This window comes from Myotis lucifugus, unplaced genomic scaffold, assembly GCF_000147115.1.
Source record: "Myotis lucifugus unplaced genomic scaffold, Myoluc2.0 scaffold_11, whole genome shotgun sequence".
In the NCBI taxonomy this organism is placed as follows: domain Eukaryota; kingdom Metazoa; phylum Chordata; class Mammalia; order Chiroptera; family Vespertilionidae; genus Myotis; species Myotis lucifugus.
In genome coordinates this window covers 5,941,418-5,965,043 of record NW_005871059.1, presented here as the reverse complement: position 1 = coordinate 5,965,043, position 23,626 = coordinate 5,941,418, and the positions used below count along the sequence as shown (strand labels likewise).

At 39.0% G+C, this 23,626-nt stretch overlaps 1 protein-coding gene across 5 annotated transcripts; it reads right to left on the bottom strand.

The window, feature by feature from the left end:
* Positions 1-358: 358 nt before the first annotated feature.
* On the bottom strand, positions 359-21,865 carry FBXO30 (F-box protein 30). Of its 5 annotated transcripts, none has more exons than XM_023750171.1 (4): positions 21,702-21,865; positions 20,649-20,760; positions 11,485-13,547; positions 4,629-6,769 (listed from the first exon to the last, which is right to left on the bottom strand). In XM_023750171.1, the coding sequence occupies exons 3-4, from the start codon at positions 13,522-13,524 to the stop codon at positions 6,566-6,568; spliced, it is 2,244 nt and encodes a 747-aa protein (XP_023605939.1). In that variant the 5' UTR covers positions 13,525-13,547; positions 20,649-20,760; positions 21,702-21,865; the 3' UTR covers positions 4,629-6,565. The 5 variants fall into 5 exon arrangements, with proteins under 5 accessions (XP_006084453.1, XP_023605939.1, XP_023605937.1 ...); XM_023750169.1 differs by having other exon boundaries at positions 20,661-20,760; XM_006084391.3 differs by lacking the exon at positions 21,702-21,865 and having other exon boundaries at positions 359-6,769; positions 20,661-21,374.
* Positions 21,866-23,626: the final 1,761 nt, after the last annotated feature.

Here is a 23,626-nt window from a genome sequence, read left to right as displayed (position 1 = left end):
GTAAGGTGAATCTCTGTCTAAACCATCTCCTTCTCTGGAAATTGCCCATTTGTCCATGTATCTAATGTAATTACCAGATACATAGGAGGAGGAGGAGAGGCGGGAGGGAGAAAGGGGAAAGGGAAGAAGTAGTCATTAATTCCTGTGTAACCTTAGGCATGTCACAGCCTTCCAGAACCAAGCCTACACAATGCAGGGCATGGATGCTCAATAAGTACTCGCTGAATGAACACCCTGACAAACTCAGCTTCAATTTCTCCAAATATAAAATGCGAAACTAAATGGCCATTAAAGTACCTACCAACCCCAAGATTCACATGTTTTTCCCACAAGACAATACAAAAGAATACAAAATATATACAGTAATTCAATTTATTTAGTCTTATCTAACACATCATTGTATTTGTTCTTTAAAAGGAAAACAAAGTATAAAACTATAAAAATAATCCTGAAAATTATTTATAAATTTTTTCAAAGCATGATATTAAATACGGACCTTTAAATTGACATGTGCCACAAGGAATCATAAAAAAATGTAAAAGGTGAAAAATGAACGTTGACATTGAAGCCAATTACTGTCACAGTTGTACAATTCAGTGGCATTTAGAAAATTCACAATGTTGTGCAATCCACATTATCTGGTTCTAGCATATTTTCATCACCACAAGGAAACCAGTACCCATTAACAGTCACTTCCCCAGCTCCTAGCAACCATTAATCTGATTTGTCTCCATGGACTTGCCCATTCTGGATATGTATTTCATATAAATGGAATCATACAATATGTGGCCTTTTGTCTCTAGCTTTTCACTTAATACTTTTTTCAAGAAAAACCATATCCATTCACATTTAAGAAGAAAACACTTATTAATGTAAATTATCAAAAAGAGATATAATGACCTCTGAGGTAAGTAAAGGAGTCAGTGCAATTACCTTTCAGAATGCAATTCAAGTGTTCAGGATTGACTGGTGCTTAAACACTGATCAAATGAACAATACAGTTTTAACATTTTAAATGCAACATAAAAATCTTTAGAATTCATGTCCACCAAATTATTAATCATTCAAAGCAATTCATGTCATAGTTTTCATCACAAAACTATTGGAATGTAGGGAATCAATACCATTCTCCACTTTACTTCAAATCTCTAATACAAGTAACAATTTTTAAAAGTTATCAATTGATATGAAGCCATCCATTTGACATAATTAAATATTCACTGGATAGTTCTACTCTTGACTGGATGCAGTACCCATGATGGCTTCCATTTCTATGGTTTGGTTTCTTTTAATCAAATAATACGGTTAAACCTGAATGATACTTCAATTTTCCCATACTACAAATTTTTGAGCTGAGATACTTTAAAAGAAGTTGAAGTTACTTAATAAAATGTAAACGTATGGACAAAAATTACTAATCACAGGCTGATTAGCAAAACTAGGTTTTTTGATCACCTGATAAGAAAATTCAAGTTATGGGATAAAAAGCAATAATATAAATTAATGGGGGGGGGATTTCAATGAAAAAAGCATCTAGAGAATAGCAAAGGGCAGGGTCTCCTTTTTTCAACTTCAATCTTTTGAGCAATAACAAATTATTGCTACTGTTCTTATATTAGACCACTGAATAATAATAATGTAACAGTTAATGTTACTCTTTGACTGGTATAGAAATCTAACTAGTCAGCCCTTCTGCCAAGGAATGAACCAACACATATCAACCTATTTATCTGTTTAAGGATATTGTCTTGAGAAAATTCTAAATTTATATTAGAAAAAGGTAAAAAATTAAACCTCATTTATCTGCTTTTACTGGGAAAAAATAATTTGACCTGATGATTTTGCCAATCTTAAATAATTCAACAGAAATGTTGTTTTATTACTTTCAAACACATACACTATTACCACCACTAGAACTAGCTATGCATTGAAGAACCATCTCTTATTTGCATGCAAATGGACTAATAATGACTTGGGGGTGCTTGAGATTTTATTGGTGTTAGTGAAAAAAGAAACATATTTCCCTTGTTTTTCAGTTTGCTTTAGAAATGCTTTTCTTCATAGTAAAGAATACTCACTTCAGCAAGTCAAAAATATTTTAAAAATATATAATAGATTCATATCAATGAGTTTTTACTGTATTTCTATAAAGCATTTTAAAACTCATCCTTTTAACCTATTTCTTTGTAGTTCATTAAATTAATGAAAAGTCACTTCCCACATAATACATTGGAACATCAAACATTCTGAATAAAAAATGTCAGTTTTGAAACATTCTAAGATTTAGAAAAAATCACCTCAAAATGTATCTACATTAATACATCTCAAGATGTATTAAAATCTACTTGGCCAATTTATGGAGATTATACATGCAAATAAATATACATATAAACAATGAATTTATAGAATGTTACTACTCACAGGTGCAATAAAATTCTTGAAACAATTTCAGCAAAAGACACTAGTTTTTGCAAAGGATTTTCAGAACAACATACCTTACTTAGTTTCTACTTTTCTTTTTGGTATTACCCAAAACTCTTTCTGAACACTTATTAGGAATCAAACATTCTAGGCAACGATATTTTCCAAAGTAATTTCCTTATATCTAAATGTCCTTTCTCTTTCTGTATTTGTAAAGTAGAAAAATGAACCATGCCGGGACACATTTCTCTCAAAATACCTCCACACTCATCAATACCTAAACTTGGAGAGCTGCAGTTTTCTACCCATATATTGGAAACTTAAAGAACATCTTTTTGAACTTACTTTGATCCTTTAAATCAAAGTAATTCCATGGAAGGCGACTTTAGAAAGAAACCATTCTTCTTTCCTTATTTAGAAAGTTTACTCCTTTAGAGTTGGCCTCTACTTCTACATATGTTTTTGTTTGAAATCAGATTTAGATCAAATCCTAAGGAAACCCATATTGAATTATTTTAACACAATGGACACAATTATTTTAACTCACTGATGAGTTGACTTTGTTTAAAGGCATAACTAATATTCTCTTCCTAGGCCTCATGAGCATGTTAAGTAAGATTACTTAGAACAGTATTTAGCTGATCAGCCAAACACATATCCAAGAAATTCTTTCCATCAAAAGCTTAGTCCAGCCTTTTGAAAGAATGAGGGCCAATTGCTTTCCTTCTGCTGCAGTTCTAAACACCCACCTCTGCAGGACCCAGTCATATCACCTTCTAATGTGGTGTCATGCATGAAGCACACACATTTTTTATGTTTGCATAACCACTCCTTAGACATTTTTAAAAATTAATAAACCCCATTCTTAAGCTGAGATGCAAAACTTAAATGTGTTTTGCTCCTAAATGCCAAACAATGCATTCAAACCACCAGAGGTAAAAATCTGTTATCAATATAGTAATAAAACTACCCTGTCTTCAAAGAATATGAAAGTTTTATTGACCCCATTATCTTCAATGTTACTATGATCCCAATACCCAATGTTAAGGGATAGCAAACAGCAACAATATTGATGGGGTTATGTATGCAACACATGGTCAAAGACCAAAAAAGATTGTATGCTATTGATAAACCAACAATTCAACCTTTAAAATCCTTCATTGATAGGGTTGAAAGGATTCCTACAAATATTTTTGTAGGATTTAATCCAGTATTTATCTACTTCTACACTCTTTACTTATCCTAGAAATCTAATACACACATCACTCTGTAACCACCAAACAAGAGAAAAATTGATAACTAGGCTAAATGTAAGTGCTAATGAACTGTAAGTTGCATTACAATTTACCTTGAACAGAACACTAGTAACAGTAAATTTAAAATATTATAGTAAATACTTTTTAAAAATATGTCCAAAAACCATGGTACCCAATGTATTTTCTCACATGGTTATAATATTAACACAACTATATCATTTAACTTAACCATTAACTCATAATTTTGGATTACACATGTATGTACATACACACATTTACCCACTCCAGTAACACATCAAGAGAACAGCTGGCATGTTCCAGTCTTTCCTCTAAGTTCTCATACTTGACTGTGAATCATAATCACGTGAAGGTCTTTTGTTAAAACAGATTGCTGGCTCCAATCCCAGAGTTTATGGGGGAGGGAGGGAGGGAGGGGAGGGGAGGGAGAGGGGAGGAGGGAGGGAAGGAACTAAAATAACAGGCAGTTCTGAGGAAGGAGACAGCAGATAAAAGTGAATTCAGATTATTTCCCTCCATCCTACACTTGCCACTTTATCTTGATGGTTAGCAAAGACTAACAAAGACTTCTCAAATGACAATTCACTTGGATGTCATACAAATCTTTTCATGCTTACAAGGCTAGATAAATTGTGCCCATTACAAGTTTTAGAAAAATAATAATGCCAGAAACTCTTCAGCCTTTCAATACCCCACAGGTGGGACTACTTTCAAGAAGACACTGAGGGGGCACAGAAAGCTGATAAACTTTCCATATTAAAAAAGAAGTTTAATGCTCACCAGTAAAACATGGGTGAGTAATAATCAACAAGCAGTTCCTGTAACATGCAGAAACATACTCTACAGAAACAGTATGACTGTGTTTGGAATTTGTTAAACAAGTATTAAGTTTTATTTAAATAAAAGTTTTCCTTTTTAAGTTACTGAGCCACATAGGGAAAATATTAATTTTATTAGAATTTGAACAAATGTTGCACAAAGAACACATTTTAACAAAACAGTATGGTGGCATAACAAACAAAAAAGAAAACAGCCAATGATGTGTAAAAGAACTAAACGGTGGAAAAATGTTAAATATCTCATGATCCAGTATGGAAACAAGAAGTCTAAACTTAAAACCCAAGGATTTAAAAAGCACAACCATAAAACAAAAACTTAATGTTTGTGCTATCCTAACCAGACACATTCTTCAACAAAACTTTAAAAGGCAGAGTTATATTATTTGATATCTTATTTCTGACGTTTTCACAGAAATAGAGACTGGTTATGTCATTCAATCTCAATTGAAAAAGAAAGTATAAGCACTGAGAAATAAGTATTCCACTAATTAAAATGACAGGTGAGGTGAAACAATTGATTAGACTTTAGTGCTATATCTTTCAACAATAATAAGGTCTTGATTCAACCAAAACAAGTTTTAAACAGTTTAGAATTCTTTTCTAATGCCCAAGGAATGCCTCTGCCCAGCCTGATTGCCATATATGGGAATCAAGAACATAGTAACAATAGAGCACTCTCAGGGACAAGTGTAGGAAGAAAAGATACAATAGAGTTTTGATATTTTATAACAAGGTAACTTGTCACCATTTCAGACTACCAAATGCCAGAAGTTACTTAAAACAAATTATTTAAATACATGTCCCCATCTTTGCAATTTGTTTCTAAATACTGATACATTCATTTTTTAAACTGACCACATCAGGTTAATAATAGTATTAATAAATTGGAAAGCTATAATAAAATAGTTCAAGAATAGGTCTTTGAATATTTTTCTGTTGTACCTTGATCTTTACACAAAGATGCAGTTCTTACTTTTTTGATAGAGAAGGCTATAGGAGATTAAACTGGAACTGTTTTAAGGAGATTGTCAACCACAACAGGTTTCTGCATTTCAAGATTGTCATCTTACAAAGATACCAAATTTCACATTTTTAAATGTCTTTAAAGCAACAGAGTTGTGATTTTATTTAAACATCAAAAAGCAAAAATTTTAAATACTTATAAAAAAAGGGAAGCCCTTTGCATTCTGAATGCTTGAAATTTATTTACACAATATGCCCAATTCAAACTTAAAATGAGGTATATTTTCTTCTCTACTAATATCAACTACCTAGCAAATAATACCATGAACAGCTTCAAATTAAAATAAATTCACAGGCTTTTTGTTTGTTTTGCTTTAACCTGTCATATAATATGTTGCCAGTCTTTGGATGTGGCATCTAATAAAAAGAAAGTTGTGTATGAACCACTCTATGAAGGAGAGCTGTAAATACATACAGTGAATACATCTTTGTGAATTATTTTTAAAATGTAATAAATGGCATTACCATAATTTTAAATATTATATAAGTATATATTAGAGACCATCTACATGTCAACAACTGTATAAAGGGAGCACTAGAATATAAAATCTTTAGAAGGATCTTATGTCAATGTTTAAGCAACTGAATTTTTCACCTGAAAAACCTATGTGCAAAAATGTGAATCAAAATTTTGCTTTTGAATGTATGGGTTGCAACCCACAAAAACATGAGGAAATATGTTTGGTCAGGATCTTATTAGTTTAAGAAGCAAAAAATTTAAGAACCAAAATTTGCACACCATTAAAAATACTAATTCTGAAAATTATGTAGCAAAAAATTAGTTCACCCTGTCCAGCAAGTTCCAAAAGTTTCACACATTTCAAACATTAAGGCAACTTTTTTCCAACTAAACAGTACTTTATAAAAATATATGTCACTTCAAAACATTATATACACAGTGACAATAAATTTAGCTAGTTGTAATCTTTAATACATTAATAAAGTGTCACATATTACAAAGAAATTATACTAGGTGCTTGCATGTGTGTGCAAGTGGAGTTACAGTTTTTAAAGTACAGGTTTTAAAACTGAGCGCAGTGAACGTCCTTCTTTCGTGAGTTCTCGTGTCACACACATGCATGGCAATGGGATGGCTTCCTCCCGTTTCTCTACAATATTGTAACTGCACTTCTTCAAGTGGTCAGCCATGCTTAGGATGTCAGCAAATTTCCATTCATTAACAGAACAAAATGCAGTACTGAATCGCCACACCTAAAAGAAAATTCTGCTTCAGATTTAAACAAGTCAACTGAAAAGTATTGAAACACACTTCTTGCTCTAATTATATGCATTACTACTATTAGAGAAATATGCAGTATAACGTTTCAAGTAGGAACAAAATTGAAAAGTAGTAAATCCATTTGGATGTAAATCTGTTAATCAAATATTTATAAGACAAATTGCTTCTATGACATTATGACTTCAATAAATAAGAGGATAACCAAAAAGAAAATAAAAGACAAAAACCAATATTAAAAATCACATCTGCCCTGGCTGATTTGGCTCAGTGGATAGAGTGTTGGCCTGTGGCCTGAAGGGTTACGGGTTGATTCTGGTAAAGGGCATATACCTTGGATGCAGACTCAATCCCTGGGCCCAGGTTGGGGCGCATATAGAAGGCAACCAATCGATGTGTCTCTCTCATATTGAAGTTTCTCTCTCTGTCTCTCCCCCTCCCTTTCATTCTCTCTAAAACCAATGGGAAAATATCCTCAGGTGAGGATTAACTTAAAATCTATATATCACATCCAACGTGGCTTATTAAGCAAATTTTAAAAAATCATAACCTCATGAATTCAGAACTACACTATTCGTTAATTCTATCTAGTTGGCTATATAGAGCTATCCATAGTCTGGAGAAATAGACAACACAAGTACTATTTTTTTTATCCAGGTTTTTTACCCATCCCCATTATGCTTATATGAAGCACACTGAAAAATACTATAGAATACTGTGTCAAGGTACCTTATCTTTTCACTCTTTTTAAGTATGAAAGGTACTTGGTAATGTTAAATACAGGTACTTCAATTTATTCAAAATGTTTCTGAAAATTTATATAGAAAGAATTTCTGTAAAATGAATCTTATTTTGCTCTATATCATTGTAAAATGTTCACCTGCTACCCCTGTGTCTGATGGTAGTAAAAAAAAAAAGGGGGGGGGGCCTACTTCCTTCCCCTTTTGGCCACTCAGCAGCTCCAAGCCCTGAAGTACTGTCATCATATTAGTCTAGCAATGAGTGTTGTGGCCCCCTTGCATCTTCTCAAGTAAAAAAAACAACTACCTGAACATGGGTAATAAACATATATGAAGCAGGACAGACCTGGGTACAGGCATGAATGGGACTAGACAAGGCCCAAACAGTCTAGCTAAGCTCATCAGTAAGCAATGTCTAGTTAGAGAACACAGAATAAATGGTAAAACAGCAGACACTCTAGAAAGTAGCAATAGATTTGAGGGAAGCCCTCAGAACTCAGTAGAGCTCAGGAAAGAATGGTAATGACTTCTGGAGTGGCCAGATGCCTTCAAAATTCTGTGTAAACAGAATTACTTTTTTAGTTGACAATCGAAGTTACCACTGTTCAGCACACAAGGTACTTACTTGTTATACTCCTGAGGGATGTATCATTTACCCTAGATGGAGTTATTTACCTGGAGTCAGTGGTTTAGACCAGCAGTCGCCAATCGGTGGTCCACAAGGTCCAGAAAGTTGGTGACTGCTGGTTTACACTCTAGAGCAGGGGTGGGGAACGTCCAGCTCACAGGCCGTATAAAGCCCACGAAATCATTTGGTCTGACCCTGTCAAGGCATTAGGGGTGAGTTAATTAAATGTTTGACCAAATATAGCAGGCTAATTTTTAAGTTCATAATTTTGTATGGCCTGCGAATGATGTTATAAATGTTCAAATGGTCCTTGGCAGAAAAAAGGTTCCCCACCCCTGCTCTAGAGAGTAACTACCAATAGGCATTCTAGATTACAATTACCCATACTCATGAAACTATGGGAAGAATTAGGAGTTTTTGTTAAGCTTCAGCAGAACACTAAAGTTAGCCTCCTTATTTCCACATAGCTGGAGTCTGGTGAAACAAACTCAGGAAAAAATGGATGGCTCCCACCTCCTGATGACAAAGTTTCTTAGTAGTGGGCCAATTTTTCAATCAAGTATTTCTCAAGTAATTCGTGCCAGCTATATGGCTGGTGCAATGCTAGGCAGTAGAATATGTTGGTTCCTAGAGAGCCTCACTTCTCAAGGAACTTACAGTCTAATGAAAGAAACAGACAATTTATTAGTGAATTTCAAAACAGCATGGTGAGTGCTTTAGTAGGGATATATATAAAGGAGGGGTATTTAATGGGACACCACAAGGACACAGAGCAGAACGTTCCTGAGTGGGGTTCTAAAAGGCTTAATTTGGGGAAGCTAAGATCTGAAGAGTAAGCAGGATATAGCAAGGATATGAAGATCACAAACTTCAGAGATAGGTTCCCTAGGTCTGAATCCATAGATTAGCTGGACAAGTTACTGAACCTCTCTAAACCTCAATTTCTTCTTCCATAAAATAGGGACAGTAGATTAAATAAACTAACAAAAGTAAAATGCTTATTAGCCCACTGTCCAGCATATTGCAAGTGCTCAAAGGCCTTAGGCAAGAAAGAAAACATCAGACAACTGCAAGTAAATCAACATGACTGAAACGGAGAGTAATAAGAGGAAGCTGAAGAGGTAAGTAAGGACAAGATTATAAAAAATCTTAAATGTTTCATTAAGGAGTCTCTATCCCAGGGCAACGGATAAACATTTAAAAAGTTTTTAAGCACTGAAGAACTGTATTTAAGACAACAATGTTTTGCCCTAACCGGTTTGGCTCAGTGGATAGAGCGTCAGCCTGCAGACTGAAGGGTCCCAGGTTCGATTCCAGTCAAGGGCATGTACCTTGGTTGTGGGCACATACCCAGTGGGCAGTGTGCAGGAGGCAGCTGATCGATGTTTCTCTCTCATCACTGTTTCTAACTCTCTATCCCTATCCCTTCCTCTCTGTAAAAAAAATCAATAAAATAAATAAATAAATAAATAAATAAATAAATAAAGACGATGTTTGTCCCTCTAGTTCTTCTGCAAAGAATATGCTAAAGAGAGACACAAATGGAACCAGAAACCCAGTTAGGAGGAGGCTATTGCAGTACTCCAGGAGAGAACTAAAGGTGTGACTGAACTAGGGAAATGGTCATGGAAACAGTAAAACAAACCTGGTAAGTCTGAAGAAGGAAGATGCTGTAGCAATATGTGATTACTGGGATATGGAAAGAAAGAGGGAAAATGGGAGTCAACCTTAACTTTCAAATTCCTACTCTAGGCAATTTGAGAGAAGATAATGCCACTTTATGAGATTAAGAGAGAAAGAGAAGTGGATTAAGTTGGACATGCTGAGTTTGATGAAGCTGTGAAATAATCAAGTGGAGATGTCCAGTAAACGGCTGTATATAATGGTCTGGTGGAGTTGAAATAAGACAATGGCCAGGACATAGATGTGTGAGTAGTAAATAATGACAATTTAAACTCCAAGAGTAGGTAGATTTTCTGCAGGAATAGAACTACAGAAAATATTTCACCTCATTGGTCAAAACCAGTGGTCAAGGAAAAAAAGAAGCCAGGAGGCCATATCAGAGTTCCATGCCAAATGGGAGAAAGACAACAAATCATCTGGAAAATGAAAATGAAAAAAAAAATACACACACACACACACACACACACACATATGCAGCAAGTATTAAAAGTATAAAGTTTCTGCCTTAGGAGAACACAGAAGTAGAAGTAGAATTCAGAAAACTGGAGTAATGAGTGGAAGTAAGAGAAAACCTAAAGATTGTAAAAACAAAGTAGCCAAACCCCAATGTGAAATTTATCAAATTTTTCTCCACTTTATAAAATGCAAGGTTCCATATTATAGAAGTTCTGAAATGAAAACACCTACAAAGATATCTATAATACCTGCTAGTTTATATTGGATTGTGCCTCCAAAAGAAGCTGGTGTGCTCCAGTGGTTGAGCGTCGACCTATGAACCAGGAGGTCATGGTTCAATTCCCAGTCAGGGCACATGAACAGGTTGCGGGCTCGATCTCCAGTGGGGGGCTGCAGGAGGCAGCTGATCAATGATTCTCTCTCATCATTGATCTTTCTATCTCTCTCTCCCTCTCCCTTCCTCTCTTAAATCAATAAAAACGTATTTAAAAAAAAAAAAGGCTGGGCAAAAATAGGTGTCACAGGAGAAAAATGGTGGAGCCAGGATTTATTCCTGGGTCTACCTAAATCCCAGCCCAAGCTTCCAATATGCAGCACTCCCTTTTACTGTACTAAACCCAGAGTCCCTCCACAAACATCAAATTCTACTGCCCCTACTCGTATCTCACTTTAATACATAACCACATCCATCCATTTATGTCCACCTGCCCCCAAATACTGAGTTGATCACTTAACTAGTAACTTTTTTCTCATCTCTCCCTATTTAAGTTCTACCTGAAACAAGCAAATCCTAAGAAAGAAACTGCTAAGAATGGAAAGAAAATGCCAATTGTAAGCAGTAAAAAACCTTCTTCTTGCTTCCCCCATTGTCCTATGGTGAAAATGTTTCAGATGGAGTCCAAATTAGAAGGTGGTTAACATGGCCACAAATGGAGTTGTTACAGAAGAACTAAATGTATACAAAACTGCTTGATTAAAGAAACAGAAGTGGCCTCTGCCATATAAGATTAGAATCTAGTTCTCGGATGTCTGCAGTAAATATTGATTATGACAATTCTAGCTATCTGTCATATTGAGTTAAGGTTTAAGAATGATCTATATCAAACATTTTTTATTAATTCAGCAACATTAAGTGCCTATTATATGTCAAATAAGGAGATAATACAATTAAAATTAAACTGACCTTTTCTTTTATCTGCCATGATGAATTTCCTTCTGGATACTTCCTTTTTCCCCACTGCAGTATGACCATTCCACGAGACTGAAGCAGGCTGCCACACACATCCCTCATTAACTTGGATACACATGAAAGCTGGCATAGACTGAAGCCATCGAGAAAGCCTGCAATATGTTGCAGAACCTCAAAAGGAAGACCACTTAGATGGTCACTATGTAATCCCAACACACAGTTTCTAGCAGGCTCTTCTAATACTGTAGATACACATGGCTGAACTCCAAATGACCTCAAATGGCGATCATGTATAATCTTTGCTCCTTGTGTTGATGGACAAAATCTACGCTGAGAATAGGTACAGCCATAATATGCTAAAGGACACCTCTGTTCCATCCAGCCATTGAGTCCAGCATGAATGTCACCATGCACATTCTTAAAATGTGAAGAAAATTCTCTTCTTCTAAATAGCTGTCCACAAACAAATGTAAACATTGAACGCTGCTTGGGTTGGTACCTAGCGACACATTCCAATACTAAATCCAGCCCAAGTGTCTGAAAAGGACTTGGATTTGAAAGCTGTGGGTTGGCATGATCACAAGCTGAAGCTGAAGCTATTTCCCCAACCATTGTATTTGTAGCTAATATTGCAGATGGGAGTGAAAAAGTCTGAGTTCCAAAGTCAATGTGATAAATATCAACCATGCGACTATCAGATATACCCCTTCCACCTGGAGAATCTCCTAGACAAAACAGTAATGCTGCTGTGATTAGATCTATTCCTTGGAGACCCATTGGATCTTCTGCAACTTCCAAATCTGATGTATCTACTGCTTTATCTTCCTTTGGTTTAGACCAACATGAATTGGAAAGAAATTTGAATGAAGGAGGTTGACTGAAAGATAAGACATCCACATTCCTCAGGTCTCCTAAGTCTGCTTTTCTCCAACACAATTCTCCTTCATCCTCGTCATCTGGCATGAGGATATGCTGAATTGTGCCGTTAGGCAAAGCATTAGGTGGTATTACTTCCCTAAGTTGTGCTGCTACTGAAAGTGAATTGGAAGGTTCTGAAGTGCCATCTGATGCTACACATTCTCCATTTGTTAAGTTACTTTCTCCAGAATCACCATGTAAATTCTGATTCTGGTCTATGACCTGTGTACATATATTTTCCAAAGGAAGGCCATTACAAAGAGCAGAAGTGTCATAAGAACTGGTATCCAAGTCACATAACAAATCACTTGAACCATTTTGTTCAGATTGGGCACTCTGATTTGTATCGTTATGGTCAATTCCACCTACTGCTCCTATCTCATCCTCATAAACATGGTCTTGGTCTTTCAAGTCCCTATTCTGTAAGCTTTCTCTGGCATTTTGCTCTTCATTCATTTCATTTGAGGAAGCAGGAAGATTCGTACTTAACATGCCAATGTCTCTTGTGGCGGTGTTCAGGATATCTAAAGCAGCAGCCAAACTTCTGGTTGTTTCTACAGTAGCTTGATAAAGTGCACCATAAGATTCTTCATCAACAGACACCAAACCATTAGCATGTGGTATCTCTGGAACAGTTGATTTAACTGATATTTGTTCTCTAGGTTGTGATACTTTATCAGTTGCTTTTGACATCATGGTGGCTACTTTGAGAGATTCTAAGAGCATCCTTTGGTCTTGAAGGGCCAAGGCCATATCTAATTGTGCCACTTCATCAACATCTCTGCTTAGATTTTCATATGACTTCCGATCTGCATAACTAACTGGCCATCGGTTCCATTCCATTGTACAGCACACCACACTTGCGGGGCATGTTTCTAGATGTTCAGCAACTTTATTTCGAGCCATTGTAAATGGACATCCAAAGCCACTATTTAAGCAAGGCACTCGTTCAAATGGACATAAAAGTCGATGCTCATCAGCTTTACAAGAATGGAAGACTGCGCCACAAACCAATGGACAACCAATCAAGTCACAGGAAATCCCAGGCTCTGGTCTGGTCATACACCGTCTACTGACACAATTCACACAGTGCGAATGCTGCAGCTCCTCCTCCATAATGGCCAGTCCAGCTCTGGTTGCTAAGATGAAAAAAAAAAAAAATAACTTAGACAAAATAATGGCCAATTTTAAAATTATTTAATAATGTAAATCAGCCGAAACCGGTTTGGCTCAGTGGATGGAGTGTCGGCCTGCGGACTGAAGGGTCCCAGGTTCGATCCCGGTCAGGGGCATGTACCTGGGTTGCGGGCACATCCCCAGTGGGAGATGTGCAGGAGGCAGCTGATCGATGTTTCTCTCTCATCGATGTTTCTAACTCTCTATCTCTCTCCCTTCCTCTCTGTAAAAAATCAATAAAATATATTTTTTTAAAAAAATAATGTAAATCAAAGCATAAATCTGGCTTTTATTTTCACCACCACTCATTAAACCTGTGCTACTCAGAGGCTCAGTGCTAAATCCAAAGGGCAGTTTTTTCTAGACCCCATCTTCCTTGGCCATTATATCATTACTTAGAGGCCTGGTGCACAAAATTTGTGCATAGGGAGTGAGGGAGTGGGGTAGGGGGGTCTCTCAGCCTGGCCTGTGCCCTCTTGCAGTCCAAGACCCTTCGCACCTTACCACCCGCCTGCTAGCTGCTCCTTACCGCTCAGCTTGCTACTCCTTAGTGCTGCCGCGGAGGCAGGAGAGGCTCCCGCCACCGCTGCTGCATTCGCCAGCTGTGAGCCCAGCTTCTGGCTGAGCAGCACTCCCCCTGTGGTAGCGCACTGACCACTAGGGGGGCAGCTCCTGCATTAAGTGTCTGGTGGTCAGTGCGCATCATAGCGACCAGTCATTCTGGTCGTTCTGCCATAACAGTCACTTAGGCTTTTATTATATAGATGTTGACTAATTTCTCCTTTTAAGCTATTTTTTCTTAGTTTTCATGATGTCACATTTCCCTGGTTTCCCCCCTACCTCTTAAAAACTCTTCTTCTAAAACACTCCTATTCTTCAGGGACCTATGTAATTTCTTGCTCATTCTTCTATACATTCTCCCCCTGGGTGTTTACAATTTCTCAAAAGCATCAATTGCCACCAATATTCTGAAAACTCATCTATATCTCCTGCCCAGATCCCTCTTCCAAACTTCAAATCTCTACAGCTAATTACTTATTATACATCTCTACGTGTATGTGGCATTGGCAATTCAACTCAACATTTCCAAGTTGAATTATACAGTTGTAGATAATAATTTTCTGGATGAGATGCTGAATATTAGCCTATTTTCTTCACTTTAGTGCATAAGCTAGCTCTCTGACATATTTTCACATAAACTCTATTTTGGTTCCAGATGTCTAATGTAAACTACTCCCCAAATTGGTATTTCTTTTTCTCCAGTTCAGGTTTGATTTTCTAAACTAAAATAACAAAAATCTACCAATAATTGGTAGAGCTTTTCTTGAGCAAGTAAAAGAATTATGAATTGATATTATGGTGCTTAATGATGCCAGCGGTGGGAGGGAGGCACACATTTATCAACAAAACTGTATTTTCTAAACTGTGTTTAAAAATTAAAAATTATGAGCTAAATATACCACTGAATATTAACTCTATAAATTTTATAGGTAATGACAGACCTATAACTTAAAAACAGACATGCTAAAAGAGACCTACTAGAAGAAATGAGAGACTAATTGTGAAAAACATTTGTAAATTAAGCAGAAATTCAAAAAGAAACTTTATTAAGAATTAAGGCCAAAAAAAAAAAAATAAGGCAAACTTTGCTGAGGGATTAGATTGTGAAAACAGCTGTAGCTTTCTTTTTTGCAACCAGACAAAGTTCATCTCACATGCTGAAGTAAGCTTGACTTACTGAGAGAAAACTAAAAATACAAGCTGTTCCAAAAGTGACCACTGCTCTCAGAACTTGTAGGAACACTTTATGTTATGTACAAATCACATGACCACACCCAACAGAACACATCTCAAAAAAGTCACTTAATTCAAAGTGTTTAAAATAGCAACTGTTACAAACAACTGAGTTAAATGAAAAAGAGCAACTCTGAAAGGCAAATGTAGAAGGCTCTCAAGCTTCAAAATAAATAGCATCTTGCATACTATTCTACTCTGAAAAAAAAAAAAGTTAAAAAATGAAAATAAAAACACCCACAGCAATGAGTCCAAAATATTTATTATTCATTGAAGTGAACTAACAGAAGACAAAAGGAACACTAATTACATACCTATTTTATCCTTCTTTACATATGTCTTGTCAATTAATGTCACAATCCTTATAACAACCCAAAGGAAACTGAGATTCAGAAAGGCTAACTTGCCCAAGGTCATCTAGGATTTAAATCTATATCTGATCCGTGCACGTGAACAATAACAAATATGGTTACTTATAAAAGGTTTCAGAAGCCCCAGCTGGTTTGGCTCAGTGGATAGAGCATCCGCCTGCTGACTGAAGAGGTCCCGGTTCGATTCCAGTCAAGGGCACATGCCTGGGCTGTGGGCTCGATCCCCAGTAGGGGGCGTGCAGGAGGCAGCCAATCAATGATTCTTGTCATTGATGTTTCTCTCTCTTTCTCTCTCTCCCTCTCCCTTCCTCTCTGAAATTAATAAAAATATATTTTAAAAAAAGTTGAAGAAAATAAGACAGCACTTCAGTAACTGGAAATACAATTTTAAGATGTTATTTGAGGAATGGAGATTATACAACTTTGCGTGTAGTTTATTCCAACACAATCACCCCTGTGGTCAAGAACTGGGTGAGACCTGGCCAGTATGGTTCAGTTGGTTGGAGTGTCCTCCTGTACACTGCAAGGTTGTAGGTTTGATCCCCAACTGAATAAGACAGAGATGGTCCTGCCTCCTTTCCCATCCTTTCTAATTATAATAGCACATACCTTGCTTTGAATATAGGAGTTTTAAATTATTTAACGAATAACTTACATTCATAATGCTCACTATAAGCATATAGAACAATATAAATTTAACAATTCTCAAAATAGTTATACAAAGAAGGAATCAAGTTTAATACCATTTTAATATTAAATATATTAAGAAATTAAGAAATAAGAAAATGCAATAGACAATACCCAAATAATGTTCTGGGTATATAAACCTCAGCTTCAGAACTTAAAACTTTCAGATCCAAGCTCTTTCTAATCAAGATCACTATTATCAAATAAATATGCCTCATATTCCTCATAAATCCTGTGAAACAGCTTTAAAAACATCCATCCCTGATTTATCAGTTGAACAGTGACACAGCAGGCCCAAGAGAACAAGTTGCTAAAATTGAGGCTTCAAGTTCAAGAGGAGCATAATTTAAAACTCCTCAATATTAAGTTTTGAAAGAACACCCTAAAAAAAGAATTTTTTAAAATATATTTTTGAGATGCATATTATAATCTACACTAGAGGCCGGGTGCACGAAAAAATTTGTGTACTGGAGGGGGGGTTGCGGGGAGTCCCTCAGCCTGGCCTGCACCCTCTTGCAGTCCAGGACCCCTCGGGGATGTCCACCTGCCGGCTTAGGCCCGTTCCCCAGGGTAGTCAGACATCCCTCTGGCAGCCTGGGAGCCCTCGGAAATCCTTAGCGCTGCGGAGGAGGCAGGAGAGGCTCCTGCGTTGAGTGTCTTTCCCCTGGCTGTCAGTGCGCATCATAGCAACCAGCCGTTCTGCTGTTAGGGTCAATTTGCATATTAGCCTTTTATTATATAAGGATTTTACACAAGAGGAAATCAAAGCTTAAATAAAACACTTAAAGGCTCTTATTTTATATATTTTTGTTGTTGTTGATTTCAGAGAGGAAGGGAGAGGGAGAGATAGAAACATCAATGATGAGAGAGAATTATTGGTTGGCTGCCTCCCACCTTCCCCCACACCCTCCGGGGATCAAGCCTGCAACCTGGGTATGACCCCTGAATGGGGACCTCCTGGTTCATAGGCTGATACTCAACTACTGAACCACACTGACCAGGCTAAAAAAAGAATGTTAACATTTCCAAACAACTGGAAAAGTTTCATTAGGCCAGAAAATATATGTAAATAATTAAATGCCTTACAGTAATTTCAATTTTCTCTAACAGAAATTCTTGGCCAACTCATACTCTGTGGCTGACAAGCAATCCATAAAATAGTTTTAAGACATGGCATTTTCCCATATGATGAAGTTAGGCCTTGTCATTCAAAGCTATTTCTAGACTTAAAGATATGGCTCTCAAAACAAATTGTTTATTTTTCAGAATTCATTAAAATATGTAAGGTGATTTTAAAAAAAGCAATATAACATTGCAAATTAGCAAAATTTTAAAATATGCTAAGTCAAGTCACCTAAATTACTCACACAGCTTGTTGCCTCAGGCTATTCCTAATGCCTGCTTCTGACTCCAAGACACACACACACACACCTCTCCCTTAACTGCTGCCTCAAATCTGTATATCTCAGCTTAAATGTTACTTTTCCACATAGACAAGGTATGAATCCCATATTACATTACATGCTCGTCCCACATTGTATTTTTCCTTGGTAATACTAGTCACAACTCTAAGTAAATCATTATCCTGTTTAATATCTATCTCCACAAGAAAACTCTAAGCTCCATGAAGGCAGCAGGCCCATCTCTGTCTCATTCAACTCTTGTGTTCCCTGTGTTCAATACTGTGCCTCACTTACCTAAAAACAACAACAAAGAATTACAATACAAGAAATAACCAAATGGATTCCAAAACATAATGAGATTCTTGATTTCATGGAAAACTACATACTTCCCTTGTAGATCTAGTATACTCATTGTACCAGCGCTAGAATGTCATTGGTTATCACTTTTATTGAGCACCTAGGTCATATGTCCCAGGCATTCTACTGTATATGAAGTAAATTATACAACCAAAAAGCAAACCAAAGGGAAAAGTAAATCAAAAAAGTTAATTCCAATCTTTCACTGTTTTAAAATCTTAAAAAATAATAGTAATAAAAGGCACAGAAGGAAACATTTACCTGTATACTGTTCCACTATTTTAATTCCCTAACCCAGTGGTCGGCAAACTGCGGCTCCCGAGCCACATGCGGCTCTTTGGCCCCTTGAGTGTGGCTCTTCCACAAAATACCACGTGCGGGCATGCATGTACAGTGCGATTGAAACTTCGTGGCCCATGCGCAGAAGTCGGCATTTTGTGGAAGAGCCACACCCAAGGAGCCAAAGAGCCGCAGTTTGCCGACCACTGCCCTAACCAGTGGTCGGCAAGCTCATTTAGTCAACAGAGCCAAATATCAACAGTACAACGATTGAAATTTCTTTTGAGAGCCAAATTTTTTTAACTTAAACTATAAAGGTAGATACATTGTTATTAACTTAATTAGGGTACTCCTAAGGCTTAGGAAGAGCCACACTCAAGGGGCCAAAGAGCCACATGTGGCTCGCGAGCCGCAGTTTGCCAACCCCGGCCCTAACCAAATCCTGCAGTCTGGTTACTGGTTACTGAATATAAGACGTCAGGTGGAAAAAGAAAAGCAGAGGTGGAGGTGTCTGCACACGTGAAGATGCTGAGTTGATTAAGGGTGAGGAAAAGAAGCTCAAAAAAGGAAGTGGTATCAGCTGCTTAATATTACAATTAATATGGGAGTAGATGGAAAAGAATTCTACTTAAACAGTAGAGTTGCTTGCAATCAGTTATGAGCTCCTCCAGAGTAAGTCTGACCCTTCTTGTACAAAGTACTATTGCACAGTAACAAAAACACTTGCTGACTTATTTGTAATCAGGAGCACTCAGTTTTAAAGACTACAATCAATCAATAACCTCAGTGGAACAGCTATTTCACTGGTTTAAGTAGACAAGATTGAAAATACGTTATCATTAAACTCATGACTCAAAGCACAAGCTCTCCTGATGAGTCCAAAATGGCTAAATGGGTTACACTGTACACATTCTTTTATTAAATTTTGGTTCTGACTTTTTATTTATAAAAAGATGATCTAATTGTATGGGATTTTTTTCAAGCTTTAGCTTTCCAATTATGATATAATCAAAACATACATCTTTTATTTCTAAATATGGTCATGAGTAGCTTATTCCAAAGTGAAAGTTCTAATTACTTGCCATGTTCTTCACTAAATAAGAAAACTAAATTATTAAAGACTTACATCAGAAATTAAAATATTAATAAATATTTAATATTGAGACAAGAACCTATTTGGAGTTGACACTCAGATAAAAATAATTCACCCAAATGGTATAACTCAGCTAATGACAATGGGCAGCAAGGCAGAGGGGAATGGGCTTACAAGGAATTTCAGCTTTGTGACCTTGAGGCCATTACTACTGTGAAAACACCCTAGAACTCTACAAAGGTTGGGCACTATTATGTATGTGTCCAGAAAACGGAGGTACTTCACTTTACACACCATTTATATACACAAAGCTTTATGTATAACCTTTTATTAAAAACAATCCTATGAGGAACTATCTAATGCTAACATTACCCACTCTTTAAAAAAAAAAAAGACACACCCCTTTTGTAAAAGATTTTCACAGAATGAGTTTTAATTCATGCATGCTTATCTGTGTTAAGCTACCTACAAGGTAAAAACCTCGACTCCAAGGCCAATCTCACCTGCTTCATCAAACTGAATTTGAAATCGAATAATGTTTTATATAGCCTCTTGACTGAAGGCTTTAACTTCAAAGAATTCTATGAATACGAATGTACTAACTCCCTTTAATGAAACAGGCAATCACAGAAACTCAGTTAAAAAATTACATCAAAACCCTACAAATTAGCATAGGACTTATCCCATTAAAAGTCACATTTTAGTAACATATCAAATAGTAAACACACATTACCGGTGCCTATTTTAGTGACCTTAAAGTACCTTGGAACATGGAGAAATATTGTATTGAAATTAAATACCCAGTACACTTGGAATGCATGAAAGTTTGCCTATAGTGGAAACTTCAGTTCTCTATAAACACTCACAAAACTCCACCCACTAACATTTCCAGAATCACACAAAAAAGCTATGTCACCGCAGTCAAGTACCAAGATAAAAATAAATTGGCAACTTAAGAAAGTTAGCAAAACACCATGTTATCCCCAAACTAATAAGAAACAGTGACTAAGCATAAAGAACAGTGATTCAGCGAAAATCGCATACAGAAAAATCGAACCCTGAGAAAAATCCTAAACGTACATTTTATCCTACCTAATCTTTTCCTTGGGCCGCGTCAACAGCTGGGTCTGCTTTGGAAAGCCTTGACAAGTAGGAGCGAACGCCAAACCTGTGAATATAATTTGCTAGGTCTCTGAAAGACATAACACAGGACTGAAAGGTGGCAAACAAAAACTGAAGTTTAGAAAGTTTGGGGGTTTTGTATTTAAAGACTTTTAAGTTAATCTACCATGGTATCAGAATGCCCATAAATAACTTCATCTTGGATCCGAGCCCATCCAGTAATTCTGGAATAAAAGGTCAGTTCCTTCCCAAGCATCGCTTATCTGAGACTTATGAAATGGCTCAGAAAGAAAAAACGAGGGAGGCAGAGGGGAGAGGAGCAGGAGAACCACGGTAAACAACACATGGCTCTGCCAGTCTCCATTCTCCCCAATCCACACCCTGAGAACAAGCCCGGAGGAGAGCGCTCCGAGTCCAACGTGCAGCTGCACGGGACGGGGCGCGGACGACTTGGAAATGGTCGTACCCGTCAGCCCCATACACTCAGCCAGTTTCCCTTTAATAAGAACTCGGGCTGGGACTCGGCGCTTCTCACTTCCATGAATGGAAAAGTTACCAACTTCACTCATCCCGCGGAGACAGTGGAAGATGCCTCCCGGTCTGACGTTAACCCGTTTGTTGCCCCAAAGAACTCGGGTTTCTAAACGGCCAAAGGAAAGGGACCTGGGTTTTCGCGGTTCCTGGGGTTTCCCAAGTTTCCGTCACCCCCTTTCCAACCCATCAACGCTCACGGTAGGGTGACTCGAGGGTCGGTCCTCGGGGTCGGGGTCGCCATTTGCAGCCCGTCTCCGCGGCCGGCCAGGCGGCAGGACCCGCGCGGACCCCACGCGCGGACGCCCACTCGGCGCCGGTACAGCGCCGGGACCGACTGGGCAGGGGCCGGCGGGGCCGCGTTCACCCCGCCCCAGGCCGGGCCGCCTCCGACCTGGCCGCGGCCTCTCACGGCCGGCCGCCGCCTCCATCCCCGGCGCAGCCCGCGCCGCCCGCCCCCTTGGGCTTCTTGACACTCACCGGCCGGCGGGCCGCTCCGTGGCCCGGGCGCTGGCTGCCGAGGCCGCCGTGCCGGCTGCCCCTCGCTGTCCCGGACCCGCTCCGCGCCCCACAGCCCCGGGCGGTCCGCCTCCTCCAGCCCCTCTCGGCCCGGCCGGGCAACCACCTTCTCTCTTCTCTTCTCCTTCTCCTCCTCCACTCCTCCTCCTCCTCCTCCTCCAGTGACTCGGCCTCTCCCGCTCCGGCGCCCCGCCTCGTCGCGGCGTCCCGCCTACCGGCCCCGGCGGGTCTGGAAGGCGGCGGTCAAGCGGCGGCGGAGCCTTTCGCAGACGCGCGCGTTGAGACGGGGACGCGCACGCTTGATCCCCGGGGGGCGCGCACGCCGCCGACGGACACCCCCAGCGGGGAGTCGGGTTTGCAGAGCCTGGGGCTGGGCGAGACCTGCGGGAGGTTTCCACTGGGCCCCGCGTGGCTCCTTTAGGCTGTGCTTCCAAATCCTATTTGTAGACTCGTGTATTCAGGGAAGCAGTCCTAGACGCGTAATTTTGGAAATGAGGAAACAGGCCCAAGTGGAGTGATTTGTTTACTTCCCTGAAGTGTAGGCGTGGCAGTTCAGGTCCCTTCGCTGTTGGTGCAGGGCTCTTCCCCTTAGGTCAGATATCGGAGGAAACCGGGCAGCTTTCGCTGAATCTTCAGTGATCGCTGCCACAGGCCTTGCTGCCTGCTAAACTCAATGTGCCCAAGTCCTGTGACTTAGTGCCCTGACCCTTGTCCTCTACCTCGCCGTGGACTGAGCTCAGCTCAGGATTTGTGGGAGGCAGGCAGACAGACATGAGCAGATGAAGGAAGATGGGCCAGGTGCAAAAGATCACCAGAGCGGAAAGCCCCAGGTTGCTAGCATTGGGCAAACTGGGAAAACAAGGACTTCGGTCCCAGGGTAATCTTACCTCCCCTGGCATATGTCTGGTCATGGAGCCTCCCCTGGCTTACCTCTGGTCATGGGGTTTTGACCCTCTGACCTTTTCTCCCTAGAAATACCATGGCCTCAGTTGTATTTCAGCTCCAGGCTCAAACAACATACAAGCTATGCCATGGCTGACTTCAGGACGAGTTGCATTGAATAATGATGCTTACCAGTTTGTGCAGACCAAACCCTGAAAGGACTTACCTGGAAAGCTGATGAATATTCTATTGAGATCCTTCCCTGGGACCTGCCCTAAAATCCAGGAGCATGCTCTAGCCTTTCCCCTCCCCATCTCCCTCTTCTTCCTCCCTACTTCTTCTTCCTCCTTACCCCCAGGGACATTACGCTTACCTTCCTTTCTCCTAAGCTCCAAGGGCCCTTCCTTTGTCACTGAAATTTGTTCCCTGAGTTCATTTCTTCTACCTCTGTGATTTTCTAAATAAACCTTCTCTTATAGTTTGAGTCTTGGCTCCGAATTTTTTCCTAGCCAGAACTCAAGTACCAAGGTTGCCGAACCAAGGTCTGGTCTGACTCCACCGGTCTCACACCTGCTGCCAACAGAATGAGGCATCTGGAAGTTTTTCTGGAGCCCTGATGGGGCAATCCACCAAGGTCTACTTCTCTGAGGGACTGCAGCAGCGAGGTTATCTTCATGGGAAAAGCGAGGCAATCTAGCCAAAAAGGTGGCTAGGAGTGCTTTTGCAGAATGCCGTACAAATGACTGCAGACTGAAGAAATATCACGTGGCCATAATCAAACAATTGGGTCCATTTACCCTGCTAGTACCATCAAGCTTTGGTCTAAGGCCGAGGGACAGAAGGGACAGTGATTCAGAGTTCTAGGTGATGAGTGACCCTTATCCACTCACTCCTAACCCAGTATCCATTTCGTAGTATCCTGCCCAGACTTAGCGAGAGAGGGAATTGTGATAAAGAGGATGCTGTAATCCTGCCCTTGTGAATGCAGAGACAGGAAAACTGTT

Coding starts and splice junctions, on each gene's coding strand:
- FBXO30 (XM_023750171.1), bottom strand. CDS start 13,524: ATGGAGGAGGAGCTGCAGCATTCGCACTGTGTGAATTGTGTCAGTAGA. Junction 6,770..11,484: donor CATGGCAGATAAAAGAAAAG/GTCAGTTTAATT, acceptor ATTTTCTTTTAG/GTGTGGCGATTCAGTACTGC.